This window comes from Salvelinus namaycush, chromosome 35 (assembly GCF_016432855.1).
Source record: "Salvelinus namaycush isolate Seneca chromosome 35, SaNama_1.0, whole genome shotgun sequence".
In the NCBI taxonomy this organism is placed as follows: domain Eukaryota; kingdom Metazoa; phylum Chordata; class Actinopteri; order Salmoniformes; family Salmonidae; genus Salvelinus; species Salvelinus namaycush.
Genome location: NC_052341.1, coordinates 31,206,134 through 31,229,888, shown reverse-complemented (window position 1 = coordinate 31,229,888; position 23,755 = coordinate 31,206,134). Strand labels below are relative to the sequence as shown.

The 23,755-nt window shown below is 45.0% G+C and overlaps 1 protein-coding gene across 1 annotated transcript in view; it reads left to right on the top strand.

Moving 5' to 3' along the window:
* LOC120029304 (ras-related protein Rab-26-like) overlaps nt 1–23,755 on the top strand; it is an 80,336-nt gene that overhangs the window by 30,046 nt on the left and 26,535 nt on the right. The window contains exons 3-5 of the mRNA XM_038974524.1: nt 386–427; nt 12,526–12,592; nt 22,621–22,673. Coding sequence (XP_038830452.1) covers nt 386–427; nt 12,526–12,592; nt 22,621–22,673 — 162 coding nt within the window. The remainder of the gene's footprint in view (nt 1–385; nt 428–12,525; nt 12,593–22,620; nt 22,674–23,755) is intronic.

The following is a 23,755-nucleotide window of genomic DNA, read 5'->3' as shown; positions in this document are numbered from 1 at the left end:
AGTGAAATAAAGGAAATTAAAAAAATGCTTGGGTGAGAGCTAAGATGATGAAACACTGTGTAACAACCAGGCAGAAATGAGACGTAATTACCCAGCCAGTACAGTTATACAGTACTGATAGCAGCAATCACAGTCAACCTAGTGGGGACACACTTTAGAAACCCTGAACATGTAAATCACACTACATCAAGTGTACAGATTCTTCACTTCATAATGTATTGTCTCCAAGCAACCATCTTCATACTGTGCTATTAGAACATCACTTTTGTTAAACAATGATTCAAATGTCTTCCTTCTTTGTCATGTTTTGCCAATAGAACCACCAAAAAATCCAAAGACATTCTTTTCTGTTTTTCAAATTATTTTTCTGTCCTTTGTCTTTCAGAATAAAGTGTTGAACATTGACGCGCTGAAGGTCAAGCTGCAGGTAAAGACAAATTGCTTTTGGGATTTTATAGCTTTTTTATTGATTTTCATTTTAATGTAATTATCGAATAGTGCGTGTGTCTTTCTCCGTCTTTCTGTTTGTTTGTGTGTGTGTGCATACGTGCGTACGTACATGCATATGTTTGCCTGTCTGTCCGCACTGTAACGGAAAACTGTGGTTTATATGGTAATTTTGGTTATTATCAAGAGTAAAATACTCTGAAATGTTTTACTGCGTATGCTGTAAATTATGGTGCATTGTGGGAAACTGTTGAGGGTGGGGAAAGAAGAATTTATGTATTTTGAATGGTACTGTAAATCAACCCCACAGAATACAGTACCGTACTGTATCTTTGGAGCGCCAAAAACCTTTTGACCAATAGTGGGTTTGTTTCTGGCTCATTTGAGGCGTACCTTGTAAGAGGCTATATTTATGGTACCCGTAAGTGAGAATGCTGTACCAATTTAACTTGTTTGTGTTTATTGTGCCCCATCAATTTAAATGTGTAGGGGTCAGATTGGAGTAACAGCAAGTCTTAAACATTAAATGGTTGAGCATTTAGTCTTGTTTTTCCCTGTAGTTGCTGCCAGTTTGGAAGCCTTTGTTAAGGCCTCTAGAAGTGCAAGTGATATAAAATACCAAATATTCATTAATATGCTGTAATTTGTAGACACTTGCGGCAATTTGTAGACACAGCCAACCTGCTTCCACCAATTCCTTGTAAATACAGTAAAGTACAGTGGAATACACACCCCTCCGCATTCATCCAATCATTCAGATAACATTAGCAATTACTTTTTTTATGGTATAAATCAGCCAATTTTACGGTATTGTACTGTGTCATTGCACAGTACTTGCTTTGATACCATATTTATAGTACAGTAGGTGCACTGTAATATGAAATACAACATTTTTCTTGCAACTGAGCTGACTGTATGTTGATGTCATATTCACAGCAACCCCTTTTTATTTTGTATTTATTTTACTGTTATTTTACCAGGTAAGTTGACTGAGAACACGTTCTCATTTACATCAACGACCTGGGGAATAGTTACAGGGGAGAGGAGGGGGAATGAATGAGCCAATTGTAAACCGTCTGTATGTCTGTATCTGTTTGGGTGTGTGTCTCTCTCTGTGCTTGTGTGTGTGTATGCCAGATATATGTCAGAGATAGCCAATACTCCGTTGTCCTAGCGTTGACCTCACTCCTCTCTATGTAAACACTCTGCAGATGTCTCTATCCCCAGACAGTCAGAGATAGGATGACATCAGCTCAAATGAGGCTTTAATGAAGTCCATTGTTTATCTCTATCAGTTGATTTGCCTCGCTGTGGCACCCTATTCCCTATTTAGTGCACTACTTTTATGGCCTATAGGGTTTTGGTCAAAAGTAGTGCACTATAAAGGAAATTGGGTGCCATCTGGCGATACAGTACTACACTGTCTATTTTCATTATTTAAGCAATAAGGCACGGGGGGGGGGGTATATGGCCAATATTTATATGCACGATATTTTTGCACGGTAGAATTCTTAGATGTTCTATGTTTGAGTCGCTTTTGAAGCAAAAGTCCAATTGAAAACATTACTGGCATTGTTGAATTCGATTTCCATAACAGCAAGCTAATAGCCAGCTGGTTAGCTAAACTAGCAAGTCTGTTTGTTTGGTTACCAAGGCAACTACCCAGTCAACACGGTGGGTTCGGGCCTATTCTGTTTGAGACTCGAAGGGGCTTCATACGGGCCGAGCTGTGACCGCGGAGCATAGCCTATATCTTCCATTTGATATAGGCCTATATCTTCCATTTGATAATCTGCTACCTATGCTGAAGGAGTGATGCAGCCTACAACCATGCATGTTGAATTATTGCAATAGCCTATTAAACTGTTACAAATGTAGTCTATATCCTATTAAAATAGCTAAATAAATAACGACCATGACATTCAATGGAAAAAATAATGGCGCTCGAAACGTCATGATTGTGGGTTCAATTCAGGGGACCACGACCTGAAAATGAATGCATGCATACTGTCGGTTTGGATAAAAGCGTCTGCTTAATGTCATATTTATTATTTTTGCACACCTCATATTTTTGAGACATTGAACATTTTCCTGCATGGAAGTTTTGACTCTAGCTATGGGCTGTCTGCGCTTCTGAGAAGACAGAAGAACATAAAACAGCGTATCTAAAACGGGTAAGTTATGATTTTTGCTAAACCTGAACATAGACGAAGTTTAATTAAAAATCTCACATCACCAAGTCAACAATAGGCTACTATTTCCTGTCTTTTTTTAAATTTATTTTTTACAAATCTCTGATTGGAATTTTCAACATAGCATATAGCAGCATGTATCATCAATTGCCATCATCAATGCTTCCTGAATTATCCTTAATAGGGAGCTAGCATTACCTCTAAAGGAACCCAAAACACACGATTCCGCAGTGGTGGCCTCTGCTGCTCGAGCTGTCTGCCCTGCAGCTTGAGCCGGCCTTGGCCCCTGACTTTCCAACGGTTGTTGTGAGAGTCAGTCAGTTGGTTAGCAGTCGAGGCCAGCCGGAGAAGATACCAAAAAGTTCAAAATAGGTAATTGTAGCTATTGTATTTGTAGTACTGTATTGCGTCGCAGTCTCTAATTAGTTTGTGACATTGTAGCTAGCTTAATTTCTGGACTGGTCATGGTTGTTGTCAACGTTTCTGCAATAAAGTCAGCTAACGTTAATGTTAGCTAGCTATCTTAGTTAACTGTTAGAGCAGAGGTAGCTAGCTAAGTCAATACATTTAGGGTCTGGCCTATGTGACATTAGGTAGCTAGCTAATAGCCAATTGAGGCAGCTAGTGATTTTGTTTGTAAAACATTGGTAGTCTAGCTAAGACTAGGCAGAAAGCACCCGGTTAACATAGCTAGTTAGCTAAGAGTCACAGTTAGCTAGCTAGCTATGTCCAGTGAGTCACAAAGTTCTAGCTAGTGGTCGAACACGAAACATTAATAGTTGACAGTTGACAGTCAATAGGTCAATCAGCTGCTGTCTTCTTTCATTGGAAAGCAAATCTATAAAAAAAATAAGAAAATAAACTATAAGTAAAATGGAAAACAACATTCTATAGGTTGAATGATTTGTTTCCAGCTGACCCCATTCCTCACTTGAACCCCATGCGCCAAATACTCAAAATGTGAATCTGAAGGCTGGCACCCTAAGCCTGAGCTGGTGTGGCTGGATAGTAAAGGAGTCAATCTCAAATGTGAAAACTGTTCAAAGGTGTGTAGACTTTCACTAGGCACTGTATACCCATTGATTCTTGAAGAAAATAAGTTCTACATTCATAGTTGAACTTTTCTTCCCTATCAGAACCAAACACAGGCCTGTTTAACCTCAGGATTGGTGGGACGGTTGAGCTAACGTAAGCTAATGCGATTTGCATGAGGTTGTAAGTAAAAAGAACATTTCCCAGGACATAGACATATCTGATATTGGCAAAAAGCTTACATTCTTGTTCATCTAAATGCACTGTCCAATTTACAGTAGCTATTACAGTGAAAGAATACCATGTTATTAATAAACCAATTAGCCACATTTGGGCAGTCTTGATACACAATTTTGAACAGAAATGCAATGGTTCATCTGAAACATTGCACATACACTGCTGCCATCTGGTGGCTAACATATAAATTGCGCCTGGGCTGGAATAATACATTGTGGCCTTTCTCTTGCATTTCAAAGATGATGGTACAAAAAAATACAAAAAAAACGCATGTTTTTTTCTTTGTATTTTCTTTTACCAGATCTAATGTTTTATATTCTCCTACATTCCTTTTACATTTCCACAAACTTCAAAGTGTTTCCTTTCAAATTATATCAAGAATATACATATCCTTGCTTCAGGTCCTGAGCTACAGGCAGTAAGATTTGGGTATGTCATTTTAGGCGAAAATTGAAAAAAAGGGTCTGATCCCTTAAAACAAACACGCTATAGCCTCAAAACATGTTTAAAACTATACTTTTTATATAATGGATGGCCAGTCCTTGCATCCATAGCTCCAAATGTTTTTGGTCAATGCTATCCGGGACCCTTGGGCCATCCCTACCCTAAACCATAACCCTAACCTTGACCATTACTCTAACCTTACACATAACCAAATCCCTTACCTAATTTTACCTTAAATGGGGTAGGGACATCCAAAGGATGCTGAATAGCAAGGACCATATGTTTATCATTTGAGCTGTAACCATGAATACTGGGCAGGGGACACAAGTTAAGAGAGACTGGTGTGAGAGACAGACAGTGGCCTTACCATAGAATTAGGAATTAGAATACTATTATGACATAGATCACAGAAAATAGTTATTTTCCCAAGGGAAATTGATCCGAGGCCTTTGCGGCCCGTGGCCCGCCAATTGCCCATCCCTGACCTAGAGTCCTGAAATTCTGTGCATTGGTCCCTCTTCTCACAAGGAGTAAATTTGCCTCAAGGACCCACAAGTTCTGCCAAGATGGATTTTCCGCCATTTTGCATTTTTGAAAAGCCCTTAAATTACATCTCCTCCGGAAGCACAGGGCCGATTTTGGATGAAAGTTGATATATGGCATCTATGGACTAAGGTCTTTCAACGCAATATTTTCCAGACTAGTATGTCCAATCAACATTTATGTGGGTGTGGTCTGGCACATAAATGCATATAAATCAAGACACGGATATTTGTATTGTAACCAAACTTGGTACACATGTTCCAAACCATGTCAAGCACATTCAGATAGACCACATGGTGGGCGCTACAACAGGCACATATTTATATCTATTGATCTATTTGAAAACCTCTGTGGTTATTGCGTTGTGTTGATGTGCTTCGCGTTTGAGGTCTGGATTGTGAATCCTAGGATTTTCTTGTGGTGTCAAAATCAGACTAATTGTTGTAACTATTTATTTTGCTGTTTTTTTTTCGTTATTCAAATGTGCTGTTGGGAGAAACACTTTCTCTTCCATGGCTACAGATGGAGAGATGGAGAAATTCGTCATGAGCTGGCTGCAGCTTGCAAAGGAGAGGACCGAACACAGCAAGGAAAGGGTGGATAGACCCAGAGAGACATAGAAACATTTACATACACTCATACATAAACGTTGTAAGTGATAAACACTGACGCTTTGTACATTATCTGGAAATAATGGACGATTTGGTTCTGCCCGAGTTTATTAGTTCCAGATAATTTGGAGAGTGGACGCGTTTATCCCGCTTATACCACGGTTGCCAAAGAAAACAAGCACACATTTACTGGTAAAAATTACATGTTTTCAAGTCTTACACTAAACCAGGTTTTTAGTTCTATCGGTTAGGTTGCTAGAGAAGCGGACTTGTTGTTCATTCTATTTGTTTGATTGCTGTGCAGGCAGGCAATGTTCTTATCCCTTGCTTGCTAGCTAGAAAACTATGGCTAACACAGTCGCGTCAACGCTGCAGATAGAATAACATCAAAGTACCTGCATTTGCATTTGTTTAAGCTGTTTTCTAGTGACATTTATTTGGATACATCCATGATACTGTACATACGTAGTGCCTGTTGAGGGATGACACGCACACAAAGTAAATTTCATCTATTTAAATAAAAGTTTTAAAATCAGAAAATGTCATATTTTTTTTCATGTTTATGTTGTTCGTAGTTTGGTTGATAGCTGCAATATTGCTAGCGACATTTAATATAATATTACTACCTACATTTAATATAAATACATTTTTAGTGGTGGTGGGGGAGGGGGGGTGGAATCGAGTGGATCTTGCCCTAAAATGGCAGCTTTGGTTTAGTTCAGGCTGACAGATCTGGGCCGAATGACTCTGGCCTGGTCTGCACCGTCATTCATTTCGGACTCGGGCCGGATTCGGCTGCCAGACCCGGGCCAGCAGTTTTTGATCTGTTATGCCGGAATCAGGCCAGATGTGGGCCAGACGTTTGTGCTACCTGGGTACTGTCATATCTAGTAAACTTGTTAGCTACTTCAGTGGATGTTGAACACATTTCTAGCGGTAAATTATAGCCAAGGTATAAAATGGATAATCAACTCTCTGGAAAATAATGCAACTCTGTGGAAGGTGAGTTCCGCTCCGCTACCACGTCGTGGAACACATCTCCCACGTTGTTCATTGTTTTCCAGAGAACGCATAGCCTCTCGTTGATTATCCCTTACCTGTTTGTCAGCCAAAGATTGATATCAGTATTGTGTAATCTGTGATCATAATGCGGCTATAGGAACTGATAGTGTCCATTACTGAGTTCAGACAACAATCACACTTGAATTACTTCTATTCAGAGTGTTTGCGTAATTCTTTGAAAGTAGAAAAAGTAATCATGATGGACTGGACATGACAGCAATTGCTCAATACTTTATGTGTTGGATGTGTTGGCTGTCTTTTATGTAACACGTTGTCTATATGAAAATTGTCAGAACCTTTGGCACAGCTTTCAGAGGAGACAGGGAAGGGTATCTATCTGTTATGTGTGTATGCGTGCGTGTATGTGTGCGCGCTTGTGTGTTCACTCGTGTGTGTGTGTGTGTGCATTTGCATGTGTGTGTTCACTCCATAGGAGGTAGGTGGCACTTACAAATTGGGGAGGATGGGCTCGTGGTAATGGCTGGAGTGGAATGGTATCAATACATCAAACATACCATTCCATTCGCTCCGTTCAATACATTATTATGAGCCGTCCTCCCCTCAGCAGCCTCCACTGGTTCACTGTGTGTATATACTTGTGTGTGTGTATATACTTGCGTGTTTGCATAGCTGTGTTTGTGTGTGCATGTGTGTGTCCACGCTATCTACTGTACACTACATGACCAAAAGCATGTGGACACCCGCTCGTCGAACATCTCATTCCAAAATCACGAGCATTAATATGGAGTTGGTCCCCCCTTTGCTGCTATAACAGCCGCCACTCTTCTGGGAAGGCTTTCCACTAGATGTTGGAACATTGCTGCTTCCATTCAGCCACGAGAGCATTAGTGAGGTCGGGTACTGATGTTGGGCGATTAGGCCTGGCTCGCAGTCGGAGTTCCAATTCATCCCAAAGGTGTTCGATGGGGTTGAGGTCAGGGCTCTGTGCAGGCCAGTCATGTTCTTCCACACCGATCTTGACAAACCATTTCTGAATGGACCTCGCTTTGTGCACGAGGGCATTGTCATGCTGAAACAGGAAAGGGACTTCCCGAAACCATTTCCACAAAGTTGGAAGCACAGAATTGTCTAGAATGTCATTGTATACTGTAGCATTAAGATTTCCCTTCACTGGAACTAAGGGGCCTAGCCTGAACCATGAAAAATAGCCCTGGACCATTATTCCTCCTCCACCAAACTTTACAGTTGGCACTATGCATTGCGGCAGTTAGCATTCTCCTGGCATCCGTCAAACTCAGATTCGTCCGTTGGAATGCCAGATGGTGAAGTTTGATTCATCACTCCAGATAACGTATTTACTCTGCTCCAAATCCAATCGGGTTGAGCTTCACACCACTCCAGCTGAAGCTTGACATTGTGCATGGTGATCTTAGGCTTGTGTGCTGCTGCTCAGCCATGGAAACCCATTTCATGAAGCTCCCGACGAACAGTTATTTTGCTGACGTTGCTTCCAGAGGCAGTTTGGAACTCAGTAGTGAGTGTTGCAACCGAGGACAGACAATTTTTACGCGGTGCGCGCTTCAGCACTCAGCGGTCCCGTTCTGTGAGCTTGTGTGGCCTACCTCTTCGCGGCTGAGCCGTTGTTGCTTCTAGACGTTTCCACTTCACAATAACAGCACATACAGTTGACTGGGGCAGCTGTAGCGGGGCAGAAATTTGCCAAACTGACTTGATGGAAAGGTGGCATCCTATGACAGTGCCACGTTTAAAGTCACTGAGCTCTTCAGTAAGGCCATTCTACTGCTGTCACGATCGTCTTCTTGATAGATAGTAGACCAAGGCGCAGCGTGTGGAAAATACATCTTCTTTTATTGAGAAGAGAGAGAAAACACAAAACGAATACTATACACAAACTAACAAAACAACAAACGACCGTGAAGCTAAATAACGTAAGTGCACTGACAAGCAACAAACGTTCAACATAGACAATTACCCACAAATACCTAAAGCCTATGGCTGCCCTAAATATGGCTCCCAATCAGAGACAACCATAAACAGCTGTCTCTGATTGAGAACCAAATCAGGCAACCATAGACTTTCCTAAACACCTACACTGAACACTACCCCATACATACAAAAAAAAACTTAAACAAACACACACCCTAAACTAGACAAAACACACAAACACACACCCTAAACTAGACAAAACACACAAAGACAACCCACCCCAACTCACGCCCTGACCAACTAAATAAATAAAAGAAAAAGGAACAATAGGTCAGGAACGTGACATAACCCCCCCCTTAAGGTGCGAACTCCGGGCGCACCAGCATAAAGTCTAGGGGAGGGTCTGGGTGGGCGTCTGTCCACGGTGGCGGCTCTGGCACTGGTCGTGGTCCCCACCCCACCATAGTCACTACCCGCTTTCGTAGCCTCCTCCAAATGGCCACCCTCCACATTAACCCCACTGGATTAAGGGGCAGCACCGGACTAAGGGGCAGCACCGGACTAAGGGGCAGCACCGGACTAAGGGGCAGCACCGGATTAAGGGGCAGCACCGGACTAAGGGGCAGCACCAGGATAAGGGGCAGCACCAGGATAAGGGGCAGCTCCGGACTGAGGGACGGCAGCTCCGGACTGAGGGACGGATCCTGGCTGGATGGCGGATCCTGGCTGGCTGGCTCTGGCGGATCCTGGCTGGCTGGCGGATCCTGGCTGGCTGGCTCTGGCGGATCCTGGCTGGATGACGGCTCTGGCGGATCCTGGCTGGATGACGGCTCTGGCGGATCCTGGCTGGATGACGGCTCATGGCTGGCTGACGGATCTGGCTGCTCATGGCTGGCTGACGGATCTGGCTGCTCATGGCTGGCTGACGGATCTGGCTGCTCATGGCTGGCTGACGGATCTGGCTGCTCATGGCTGGCTGACGGATCTGGCTGCTCCTGGCTGGCTGACGGATCTGGCTGCTCCTGGCTGGCTGACGGATCTGGCTGCTCCTGGCTGGCTGACGGATCTGGCTGCTCATGGCTGGCTGACGGATCTGGCTGCTCATGGCTGGCTGACGGATCTGGCTGGTCATGGCTGGATGACGGCTCTGGCTGGTCATGGCTGGCGGAAGGCTCTGGCTGGTCATGGCTGGCGGAAGGCTCTGGCTGATCCTGTCTGGCGGAAGGCTCTGGCTGATCCTGTCTGGCGGAAGGCTCTGGCTGATCCTGTCTGGCGGAAGGCTCTGGCTGATCCTGTCTGGCGGAAGGCTCTGGCTGATCCTGTCTGGCGGAAGGCTCTAGCGGCTCCTGTCTGGCGGAAGGCTCTAGCGGCTCCTGTCTGGCGGAAGGCTCTAGCGGCTCCTGTCTGGCGGACGGCTCTGAAGGCTCATGGCAGACGGGCGGCTTTGCAGGCTCATAGCAGACGGGCGGCTTTGAAGGCTCAGTACAGACGGGCAGTTCATGCGGCGCTTGGCAGACGGACAGTTCAGACGGCGTTGGGCAGACGGGCAGTTCAGGCGCCGTTGGGCAGATGGGCAGTTCAGGCGCCGTTGGGCAGACGGGCAGTTCAGGCGCCGTTGGGCAGACGGGCAGTTCAGGCGCCGCTGGGCAGACGGCAGCCTCTGGCCGGCTGAGACGCACTGTAGGCCTGGTGCGTGGTACCGGAACTGGAGGTACCGGGCTAAAGACACGCACCTTCAGGCTAGTGCGGGGAGCAGGAACAGGGCACACTGAGTTCTCGAAGCGCACTATAGGACTGGTGCGTGGTACCGGGACTGGTGGTACCGGGCTGAGGGCACGCACCTCAGGGCGAGTGCGGGGAGAAGGATCAGTGCGTACAGGGCTCTGGAGACGCACATGAGGCTTGATGCGTGGTGCCGGAACTGGTGGTACCGGGCTGGGGACACACACCTGAAGGCTAGTGCGGGGAGAAGGAACAGGGCATACTGGACCCTGGAGACGCACATTAGGCCTAGTGCGTGGTGCCGGCACTGGTGGTACCGGGCTGGAGACACGCATCTCAGGACTAGTGCGGGGAGCAGCAACAGGGCACACTGGACTCTCAAGGCGTACTATAGGCCTGGTGCGTGGTACCGGCACTGGTGGTACCGGGCTGAGGGCACGCACATCAGGGCGAGTACGGGGAGAAGGAACAGTGCGTACAGGGCTCTGGAGACGCACAGGAGGCTTGATGCGTGGTGCCGGAACTGGAGGCACTGGACTGGAGACACGCACCACAGGGAGAGTACGTGGAGGAGGAACAGGGCTCTGGAGACGCACAGGAGGCTTAGTGCGTGGTGTCAGCACTGGTGGTACTGGGCTGGGGACACGCACCACAGGGCTAGTGCGAGGAGCAGTAACAGGACGCACAGGACTCTGGAGACGCACAGGAGGCTTTGTGCGTGCTGTAGGCACTGTCTTAACCAGACTGCTAGCACGCACCTCAGGACGAGTATGGAGAGCTGTTCCCGATGACATTAAGTCACCAACACGTTCATTCGGACGGATGCCGTGCCTCATGCACCAAACCAATACATCCCTCATAACTCTCTCCTCCAATTTCTCCATTAACTCCTTTACTGTCTCTGCGTCACTCTCCTCCAAATCCGCCCTCACCGGCTCCTTACGGTAAACAGGAGGAGTTGGCTCACGTCTCCCGACTGACCCAACTAAACTACCCGAGAGCCCCCCCCAAGAAATTTTTGGGTTTGACTTACGGGCTTCCAGCCTTGTTTCCGTGCTGCCTCCTCATATCGCCGCCTCTCTGCTTTCGCTGCCTCCAGCTCAGCTTTGGGACGGCGATATTCTCCTGGTTGAGCCCAGGGTCCTTTTCCGTCCAATATTTCCTCCCATGTCCACGAGTCCTGGTTTCTTTGTTGCGCTCTCCCACACGCTTGGTCTTTGGTTGGTGGGTAATTCTGTCACGATCGTCTTCTTGATAGATAGTAGACCAAGGCGCAGCGTGTGGAAAATACATCTTCTTTTATTGAGAAGAGAGAGAAAACACAAAACGAACACTATACACAAACTAACAAAACAACAAACGACCGTGAAGCTAAATAACGTAAGTGCACTGACAAGCAACAAACGTTCAACATAGACAATTACCCACAAATACCTAAAGCCTATGGCTGCCCTAAATATGGCTCCCAATCAGAGACAACCATAAACAGCTGTCTCTGATTGAGAACCAAATCAGGCAACCATAGACTTTCCTAAACACCTACACTGAACACTACCCCATACATACAAAAAAAAACTTAAACAAACACACACCCTAAACTAGACAAAACACACAAAGACAACCCACCCCAACTCACGCCCTGACCAACTAAATAAATAAAAGAAAAAGGAACAATAGGTCAGGAACGTGACAACTGCCAATGTTTGTCTATGGAGATTGCATGGCTGTGTGCTCGATTTTATACACCTGTCAGCAACGGGTGTGAAATAGCCAAATCCACTAATTTGAAGGGGTGTTCACATACTTTAGTATATATAGTGTATATGTGTTTGTCAGCTCCCTTGCCTCTCTTCCTCTTTACATTCCTTGTTACAGCTTGTCTCTCATCAGTCAGATAGATAGATGGATGATAGAGTGATGGTGTGTGAGAGAAAGAGCATGCCAAGGAAGGGGCAGAGGTTAACCCTGATGAGGCCTGGGCCAGATAGGAGGAAGGAGGGTTAGGACACCAGCTCTACATCCATTGTCTGTCAACCATCTCTCCATTTCTCACTCTACTGTAACTCAACCAGACAGGCAGAAGCCCTTTTCATGATGGGTAGAGTGCGTGGTGTTGCCATTGACTACAATCCAAAGTGGATTATAGTCATTGTGACTATGAATAGACTACATAAACATTTTCACAGAGAGGAAAATACATTTAATTCACATGATTCATATCCTCAGTTTTGACCAGTTCATTAATTGAGCTGCTGTAGGCCCATTGATGAGTAAGAACAGTCTTTATAGAGTGTGATAATGATGATGTCATATGTCCTCCTCTTCAGATCTGGGACACTGCTGGGCAAGAAAGGTTCCGCAGCGTCACACACGCCTACTACCGTGACGCTCATGGTAAGCTGTGTGTGTGTGTGTATTTAAAAAGCACCATACAATGTCCTGGCTGCCATTCATCTCCTCCTCCGTTGGTAGACATTGCCTGATGGTTGTTCATCAAGCTGTGTGTGTGTGACTCATATTTAAGTGTGTGTGTGTGTGTATGAGGATTTGTATTGCTCTGGTTCTCCTCTGCGTGTGTCCTGGGCACCGCAGGATAGACGCTAACCTTTGGGTGGGCTGATTAGCCTGCCTCTCACACAGCGGGAGACAGAACACTAGTTGTCTGTGTGTCTGTGTGTGCATGCAGGCGTGCTATTTCGGGAGCAGGTCCGTCAGGCCCAGACAGATGTGATGCTGTAGGCCATCCTGATCAGGTGTGGGAGAATGCACACAAACAGGCAGATGCACAGTGATAGAGGAAATCACAGTTAATCAAGCCACACCGGGCTTACACAGACAGACAGACACACATACATAAATAAACTACTAATCTATAAGCAGATTGCTGACAGTTTCTCCTCTGCCTGCTGTGAGGCCTGTTGATGTGGAGGTGGCGAGCTGGGCTCCACTCTGTTACATCACTGTAATGAGACTCACAGACAAGCCTTGTTTTCAGCTGGAGGGGAGAAGAGCTCAGTTTGGGAAATTGGTGCACTCATTAGTCATGTCAAGGATCAATGAAGTAGACATGCTACTACTTGAGAAGAGGCTTGATTGTTGTGTCTATACAGTTGAGCTGCGTTGTATTGGTAGTCAAGTGTACTGCAGATGTAGAGAAGAAGTAGATTGTAAAAAGTGTGTAGGTGTGTGTGTGTCAGTGATTCCCCTATATTCAGTTAGTAGCGGTGTGCCACTACTCCCCCCAAAATATAATGGAATTGCTTTCTTTGTACTGTATATATTTCTTCCGAGACATGCATTTAAATGGATAGAGTGAGATGTTGACAATTAAGCTCTTTTTTCTTCTTATTCATAGTCAGATGAACTCATGGGTGCCATTTGTATGTCTCCGCATGCAGTTTGAAGGAAGTTGCTGACTGGTGTTAGTGCATTTGGGCCTACAGCAGCTCAATTAATGAACTGGTCAAAACTGAGGATATGAATCATGTGAATTAAATGTATTTTCCTCTCTGTGAAAATGTTTATGTAGTCTATTTATAGTCACAATGACTGGAAGTCTATAGGAATGCTAGTTTGCTCGCAAAACTACGTTCAACTTCATTCAAACTGCACGCAAAGACATAAGCATGGAATCAGAAATGACCCTGTACTTGTTAGCCTATGGGGGGGAGGTCTTCCAACCAAGTGGCTTTACCATTGAAATTAAAAGATTATTTTAAATGTGTTGATTTGGAATTCACCCCTTTTACCAATATGGAAGTTATTATAGGCGTATTCTGTCTAGACCTGATGGTCAGTTAATCAGCAACTCCAAGATTCTTTATGGACATCATAGACACATATTGGCATGTTTAATTTAACAGTACATTTTGTCTTGGCCCCTTAAGTTAGTAACAGCTCTTTAAAAAACAGGTAGACAGCCTCTAAATACTTTTCTGTTTGTGATTTGAAAATTCTGACACGTGAGCAATGTTAAATATAAATATTTATGAAAAGTCAGGGAAGGAGCTGGACGTGACAATTTATTTTGGCAGTTTCATTTGCCATGCCTACTAGGAGACCTGCTGTTAGTCTCTCTGTTTGTCAGTGCTTGCTGAGGAATATAACTTTTATCATTGTACTCCAGAGTGGCACTGGAGGAATAGAGTGGTCTGTGAGCAAGGTGTGAATTACGGCTTGCAGATACCTGCTTGTGTCACTAATGTCAGCCAAACTGTGGCAGTGGGGCTTGATGTGGGGCTTGATGGAAGGCTTGATGGAAGGCTTGGCACACACAGGGATAGAGAAAAAAAAGTAATAGGAAGAGAGGATTGTCATGGAGCAAGAAAAACAGTTTAGCATTGTTGTTCATTTTATTCAGCCCACCATTAGAGTTGTTTTTCTTCTCAAACGAATGAGTGATGTTTTCAATAAAATACAAATTAAGAATAAAGAACAAATGAGTGAGTGATTGATAGAGATAAAGAGATAAAATGGAATGGGCTGATTTGGAGTATCACAGTTTGGACTGCTCTCAGCACTGTTGGTGCAGTTTTCAGCACTCTCAGCACTGTCTGTGCCCTCCTCACCTCCTCTGGCTTGTTTTCTCATTCTCTCCATCATCTTTAGTTGCTCCACTCCTCTCCTCCCTAATGGCTGCCCATGCATCCTGCTCAACAGCAGCCCCGGGATAAATATCTCATATCTCAGGGGGACAGTGTGCAAGGGAGGAGGAGAGAGAGGCAGATTGAGGAGAGGGAAACAGGGGAAGCAGAGAGAAATGGAGTTGAGAGATGGAAGAAGGAGAGAGAAACAGAGGGAGGAGAAGGAAATAGAGGGGGGAGGAGTTGAGAGATGGAGGAGAGAGGAACAGCAGGAGGAGAGAGAAATTGAAGGGGGAATAGATAAAAACAGGAAGGACAGGGAAATACATGGAGGGAAAAGAGGAACGAGATTGAGATGGAGAGAGAAATTGAGGAAAATAAAAACCAAGCATTAAGGGAAATACTTAGTGGGTTACAGGTGGAACATTGAGAGTGTAATCCATCAAACTCATCTCTACAGGCTGCATATTAATTAAGAGTCGCACCCGTGCGTCAATCTAAGTAACATAATAAAAAAATCCCCATAAAAATCCGCCAGTTTAAGCTAGAGAGATCAGCATCTGCGGTGGAAGTCGGCTGAGCTACAGCGATGTTTGTCAGACCATGCGACGTCCCAAAAATCGGTCTTCTCACGAATCTCCGTAGCGTCCTTCAAACTAATATGACCACTCTATGGAAAGATGAGACTCTCATGAACACGATGCTCTATGACCCCCACAAGTGTCACGGGATTCATCTGAAGTTGGTACAGCTGATGTGCCAACTTCTGTCTGTAGCGTCCGAACCGTTTGGGTTACGCACTAATATAGACCCCACTTTGGAACAGTGGCGGTTCTAGACCATTTCAACTGGAGGGGCCAAGCTGGGGCCAGTTGTACTGTGAGAGGGGCCAGTTACTATAGACGTTATTGTTGTCATATCGTTTTCTTCACTGCATTGCAGGCATTAGCAGGCAAAAGACCATGTTCATAATCATCATCGTTGCCACTGTCTAATAACGGATGTAAAAAAAAAAATACGATAGCAAAAATTAGTTATGTAAAAATTATTTCATACTCCAGATTTAGGGGGGCCACAAGGGGGTCCAAAATTGTTGTCACAGGGGCACTGGCCCCCCCTGCCCCCCCCAGAACCGCCACAGCTTTGGAAAGGAGAGACTCTCACGAACATGATGGTGTTTTGCTCTACGACCCCCACAAGTGTCACAGACTCATCTGATTGTAAACTCATACAAATGAATGGAAGTATGGAGGTAGTTTTGAGCCAACAAAAATAAGGGACTAAATATGTGTTCATAAAAACAAAAATATTTCCCGAGCTAGATATAGGACAGACACTTCAAAACGTTATTCCTTATGATTTTTTGGGTGACTGTTCGTTGTTTTTGCCATTTATGAGTGTGTTATTCAATTTGTTTCTATGGGCTATAGTAGTTAAAGGCCAAATTCAATATTTGATCAAATCATTTTTAAATATATATTTTGATCCCTAAAGGGGTCCTAAAATTCAAAATCAAATAGCTAAATGATTCATGGTATGACCATCTTAAAACAATTCCATATCTAAGCTTAGTAGAAGCCCCCCCCCCCCAAAAAAAATGCTTAGACTTTTAGAGTTTAACCAGGATGTTCAGTTCGCTGGGTGAAGGAGCAGGGCTTTACTCTATTGGAAATATGTGGAGGAGGTTTTCTCACATTTCTCAACCCTGTAGCAGAGTATCCTCATCGACTACCCTTCCTCTCACTTTCTCCATGACCCTTGTTTATTTCCTCCCCCCCTTCATTTTCACTCAGTTTCTCGCTCTCTCTTTTTCTCTCTCTCACTGTCTTTCTTACATTCGCTCTCACTTTCTCTCTCTCTCTCCAATTGAGAATTTTTGTCACTAGCCTACAAACAATACCCCATAATATCAACGTGGAATTATGTTTGAAAAGCTGAAATGTCTGGAGTCAATAAGTATTCAACCCCTTTGTTAAGTCAAGCCTAAATAACTTCAGGAGTAAAAATGTGCTTAACAAGTCTCATAATAAGTTACTCTGTGTGCAATAATAGTGTTTAACATGATTTTTGAATGGCTACCTCATCTCTGTACCCCACGCATACAATTATCTGTAAGGTCCCTCAGTCGAGCAGTGAATTTCAAACAGATTCAACCACAAAGACAAGGGAGGTTTTCCAATGCCTCACAAAGAAGGGCACCTATTGGTAGATAAAAAAGCAGACATTGAATATCCATTTGTGCATGGTGAAGTTGTTAATTACACATTGGATGGTTTATCAATACATCCAGTCACTACAAAGATACAGGAGTCCTTCCTAACTCAATTGCCGGGGAAGAAGGAAACCGCTCAGGGATTTTACCATGAGGCCAATGGTGACTTTAAAACAGGAGAAAATTGAGGATGGATCAACAACATTGTAGTTACTCCACAATACTAACCTAATTGACAGAGTGAAAAGAAGGTAACCTGTACAGAATAAAACTATGTTTGCAACAAGGCACTAAAGTAATATTGACAAAAATGTGGCAAAGCAATTAACTTTTTGTCCTGAATACAAAGTGTTATGTTTGGGGCAAATCCAATACAACACATTACTGAGTACCACTCTCCATATTTTCAAGCATGGTGGTGGCTGCATCATGTTATGGCTATGCTTGTAATTGTTAAGGACTTGGGAGTTTTTCAGAATATTTTTTTTACGGAATGGAGCTAAGCACAGGTAAAATTCTAGAGGAAAACCTGGTTCGTCTGCTTTCCACCAGACACTGTGAGATAAAATCACCTTTCAGATGGAAAATAACCTAAAACACAAGGCCAAATATACACTGGAGTTGCTTACCGAGAAGACAGTGAATAATCCTGAGTGGCTGAGTTAGATTTTCCAGTAGATTCAAGTCGAAAATGTATGTCAAGACCTGAAAATAGTTGTCTAGCAATGATCAACAACCAATGACAGAGCTTGAAGAATTTAGAAAATAATACATGGGAAAATGTTGCACAATCCAAGTGTGGAAAGCTCAGAAATTTACCCAGAAAGACTCACAGCTGTAATTACTTCCAAAGGTACTTCTATAAAGTATTGACTCGGGGGTTGAATACTTATGTAAATTATATATTTCTGTGTTTTGTTTTCAATAAATATGAAAACAATTCTAAAAACATATTTTCACCTTGTCATTATGAGGTATTGTGTGTAGATGGGTGAGAAAGATAATCTATTAAATCCATTTTTAATTCAGGCTGTAACACAACAAACATTTTATGGAATAAGTCAAGTGGTGTGAATACTTTCTGAAGGCACTGTACATATTGAAGTGATGGGATATCCCATGTATTTTAAGGTGCACATTTCTAATGCACATTATACTTTCTATGTAATTTCTTAGTCTGATTTGATTAATAATCCAAAAGAACTGGTAACAGTTATCAGAATGGGGGGGGGGAAAGTATTGTTATCTGATCAAAGGAGGATGTTTCCATTGTGAAATGATGATGATGAGGATTAACTGTTGATATACTGTACATGTGGGTGGTTGTGACTTAGCACTTTTCAGATATAGATCCAGACAGACAGACAGACAGACAGACAGGCAGGCAGGCAGGCAGGCAGGCAGGCAGGCAGGCAGGCAAACACAAACGCTCAACACACACATGCACACAAACACAGATACACAAATACACAGACAGTCAGAAGGCAGCATTCTCTGCCTGTTTCACTGTCTGTTTTCTGGATCCTGGCATCCCCTCACACACCCTTTATCACTGTCACCTAGCCCTAGTCCCCCCTTAAGCAACAGACAAATGGGCAAACAGCTGTCACTGTCAAGCGCATAGCATACGTCTGTTCTCAATGGCTGGCAGCTGACAGGTGTTTTACACTGGGTTGATGCATTGGGCTACAGGATGTTTGTCTGATGTTTTTTTCCTTGGACGTTTCAATGGTTATAAGGTGTTGGTATGTGGGTATTTTAGATTAGCTGTGTGTGTTGTACAAAGGATAACTATTTAAACACCACATGCCATTGTTGGCCATTTCCTTAATGCATCTTGAGTCACTCCCTTATAAAAATGACCATTATTTAAATATATTGAGTTCCATATCTCAGATGTCGGTGACTGGGAACCCCTGGGAGCAACAATTTAACTCAATCGCCACCAGGACCTTCATCTCTCACTGTTACAGGAGAGATCATTTGTGAGGCTGTTCTGTTCAAGGCTGTATATCACAGCTGCTGTACTCCAGTAGACAGAATCTCTCTCTCTCTCTCTCTCTCTCTCTCGCTCTCTCTCTATGTTACGGATGGACCAAGGTCAGAGTGGCCTGTGCCCTCGAATCTGAAGCAGCTACTGCGTTTCCTGGTGTTTGCCAGTTTTTACACACGTTTCATCCGTGACTACAGCTGTTGGCCAGCCCCTCTCACTTCCACTCCGTTCTACTGGTCCCCTGAGGCAGCGTTCCGGGAACTCAAGCACCGCTTCACTTCCGCTCCGATCCTCACCCAGCCAGACCCAGAACTCCAGTTTGTCGTCGAGGTGGACGCCTCTGACACCGGGGTAGGTGCTGTTCTGTCTCAACGTTCCCCCTCTGATCAGAAGCACCACCCATGTGCTTTCTTGTCCCACAAGCTCTCACCTGCAGAAAGGAATTTCGACACAGGTAAGCGGGAACTTCTGGCTGTGAAGCTGGCTCTTGAGGAGTGGCGTCACTGGTTGGAGGGCTTGGTTCTCCCCTTCATTGTGTGGACGGACCACAAAAACCTGTCCTACATCCAGACCGCCAAACGTCTGAACTCCCGGCAGGCCAGGTGGGCATTGTTCTTTGGAAGATTCAACTTCACACTCACTTATCGCCCCGGATCTAAGAATACCAAGCCTGACGCCCTCTCCCGTCAGTTCGCCACAGACAACACAGGTTCCGAGCCAGAAACCATTATGCCATCCACCTGCATCGTTGCCGCTGTCCTGGGAGATCAAGTCCCGTATTCGCCAGGCTCAGCAGAACCAGCCTGACCCAGGTAATGGTCCTAGAAAGGCTCTGTTTGTCCCAGATTCAGTTCGCTCTGAAGTTCTTCAGTGGGCCCATTCTACTCACCTCACCTGTCACCCTGGCATGAACCAGACAGTCGCATTCCTGCGTCAGCGCTTTTGGTGGCCCACCATGGAGAGAGACTTCCTAGAGTTCGTCTCAGCCTGCTCGGTCTGTGCCCGGAACAAAACCTCCACCAAACCCACTTCCAGACTGCTTCGCCCTCTTCTCATACCCAGTCGCCCCTGGTCACACATAGCTCTGGACTTTGTCATTGGCCTTACCCCATCTAACGGTAACTCAGTCATCCTCACCATTATCGTGAGGATAAACAGATTTTCCAAAGCGGCTCATTTCATTCCCCTCTCCAAGCTTCCATTCTCCAGGGAGACTGCGGACCTGCTGGTATCCCATGTGTTTTGGCTGCATGGCATTCCCACTGACATCGTTTCCGACAGGGGACTCCAGTTTACATCCCAGGTATGGAGATCCTTCTGTTCAGCACTTCGTATTAACGTTAGTCTTTCATCTGGATATCACCCCCAGACCAATGGCCAGACCGAACGGGCCAACCCGGAGCTGGAGACTGTCCTGCGCTGTGTGACTTAGGCTAACCCTTCCTCCTGAAGTGCTCAGCTACCCTGGGTGGAATATGCCCACAACACCCTCATCAACGCATGGTTAGATATGTCAGCCTTTGAGTGTGCTCTGGGCTATCAACCCCCATTGTTCCCTGCCCAAGAGGTCGAGGTAGCAGTGCCCTCAGTCCATGACCACATGCGCCGTTGTCATCGCACCTGGAGGAGGCTGTCCTTCACCGTGCCTTCGCCAGGACGCAATCCCAAGCTAACCGTCATCGTGCCTCAGCTCCAGTCTACACTCCAGGCCAAAGGGTATGGCTCTCGTCGAAGGACTTGCCCTTGAAAGTGGCTTCCAGGAAACTTGCCCCCTGATTCATTGGTCCCTTTGAGATTGATTGTGTCATTAACCTCTCTGTTGTGCACCTGAAACTCTCTTAAGATCCACCCAACCTTCCATGTGTCCATGATTTTAAACCTGTCTGCTCCAGTCCCCTGTATCCTCCTGCAGCAACTCCTCCACCCCCTCGGCTCATCAATGACCTTCCTGCCTATACCGTCCGGTGGCTTTTGGATGTGGGCGGGGTACTGTCACATCTGCTCCTGCCATGCCCTCTAGTGCTCATCCGGTGTTGCCTTGACCTGCCGCCACTCCCCAGTACTCGCTCCCTCTCCCTGTATGTGTGGGCGGAGACAGGTGTGCTGGAGTCAGAGCAGATCCCCACCAGCTGCAACCTGTTCCATAATCAAGACCTCTACAAATACTCAGTCCTGCCACTTCCACACTGCCAGATCATAATCTCTGCTCAGTCAGTCTTCTAGCCGTATGTTCATGTTGTGCCTGTTTTCCCTTGCCTGACGCTGTTTTCCGCTACAGTTCTGCACGCTCTGACTCTGGTCCCTGTCTCCAGTCAGACTTCTCGTCAGTCCTGCTATTCTGTCCTGGATTCTACGCTCCCTTGGATTCCCATCCGGACCTGCTTACCCTGTCCCCACACCTCTCGCTCCAGCCTCAGCCTCCACACCTGGTTTCCAGCAACCCGCTCGAGCTTCACCTGGCCTGCACTTAATCATCCCCCCGTGTTTCAATAAATACCTTGGTTACCTCGTCTGAGTCTGCTCTTGGGCTCTTGGGTTCCGCTTCGCGTGACACAAAGACATATAGTTTCGCATTGTTTATTTTATTCAGCCCTCCATTAGAGGTGTCCTTCTTCTCAGACAAATTAGGGATGTTTTGAATAAAATACAAATGAAGAATAAACACAAATGAAGTGAGTGATAGTTTACCTCAGTCGCCACTGGGACCTCCACCTCTACAGTACCTTACTGTTACAGGAGAGGTCAGAGAGGGTGAAGGAGAGGAGGTGTGTTTTTTCTCCTCTCACTCGTCTGTTAGAGGCCGATAAAGACGGCTGCATTCAGACCTGTTCTGTTCTGTTCAAGGCTGTATACACAAGTAGACAGAACATATCTCTCTCTTTCTCTCCTGTCTACCGGTGGTGTGTAAATAATCCTTGCTGTGTTATCAGTGAGAGAGAGAGAGCAGGCTACAGCTCCATTCTACCCAGCCATGCGGTAATTACAGCATATTATACACCCTTCAGAGACCCCCCCCCCCCCCCCCCCCCACCCCAAAAAAGTGTGAAATGACAAAGGGAAGTGCGGAGCGTCAGGTTGGAGAAGGGGTTTGGATCAAAAAGCTCAGTCCACAGTCCCTGTGGAATGATTTCCGTACACCCTTATGTGAGGTATACTTTCTGGCACCAAATGTTAGGTACAACCTGTCATGTCACTGTTACATGAGCTAAGAGGACAATATTTTTTTTCTAAATTTGTAGGTACTGTATTGACCTCAAAAAGGTGGAAATGTCATGATTGTTATGTATTGATTAATATTTTTATATCACTGTGGTACAAGCCATCTGGGCTGTGAATATAGCAAGCTCACCGTGGTCTAAGCATGATCATTCTGTCTCGGCTGATTATGTGATTATATTCATAATTTCCAACCTCAGATGGAAGTTCTACACTATTCTATTTCCTGTTTTCATTTCATGACATCACACCAAATATTAAAGGTCAATTTTAAAAGGTTTTAAAGTCCACAAATACACGTTTCCATTTGAGTTTTTTTCTCTCTTTACTTTCTCTCAAGTCTCATCATAGTGATTCCAGTGGAAGCCATCCATAGATAGCCTGTTGATAATGCTCTATGTCTGTGTCCTCTCCGCAGCTCTCCTCTTGCTCTACGACGTCACTAACAAGGCCTCCTTTGACAACATCAAGGTAAGACTCAGTCCCGTGTCAGTCCTGTCTGCGGAGCTCATCAACTTTTAACACTACATAAAGGCTTTTCTTTCCATCTCCTTCCTCCCACCTCTATATATCTGGCATAGTCGAACCACTGGCACCCCGCCATTCTATTCACTTCCTTCATTTCTCTTTCATTGACATCTATGTCCACTTTCTCCCTCCGTTTCCCCATTACCGTCTAACCTACTCCATCCTTTCCTCCTCCCTCCATTTCTGCCTCATCTAACCGCCACTCTGTGTCTTTCTTTCCATTTGTTTTATTTGAGGTGACTTGATAAGCTGTTCCAGTAAGTTGTGTAGAATAACATTACAACAGCTCTGTCTTGTTTTGTAATATACCATTTTGAAATAGAGCTCATGGTGAGGTCAGAGATGGTTCTGATGATGAGGATGATTATAATGGTGATGGTGATGATGGTGGGAGTGTGTAGGTGTAAATCCCAGGTAGTTATATCTCTCTGATTTTACAGGCTGCTCTCCAACGAGACTGTGAATTTGAGGCCATTGCGACTCCATTTGATGTAACCTCATCTTTTCATCCCTTCAGTCTTCTCCACAGACGTAGTACAGTCTTTTGATTAACATTAAAGGACAAGAAGTCTTGTCGACAGGGGGTTTAAACATGGCCAATTAAATGGCGTGTAGTCATCAAAGGGAGAGGCTATGTCGCGTAGCTGCAGACCCACCTGTTCCCACTGCTGTAACTGCAGCTGGTTCTCCTGTCATTAATACATGGGAAAACAGGAGGTACATACTGTAGAGGTCCCTAGGGAAGCAGAGACAGTGTGGATACTCTCACTTACTTTCACTTATTCTGATCAACAGAAAATGACTGGGGGGGTTCAAAATAGGGGAGGGTGGTGTAACTTCGTTTTTTGCTTTGGGGAGGGTTGTGTGGAGTTTTATTGGGCACAGGGGAGCGTAGTGCATCGTTCCCTGGTTTACATGAGCTATTTTGCAGGTTTTCCTATATACAGTATACTGAACAAAAATATAAATGCAAAGTGTTCCATTTTCTATGTGCCTCCCATATCAAGGGGTTTTGATACTTTCTT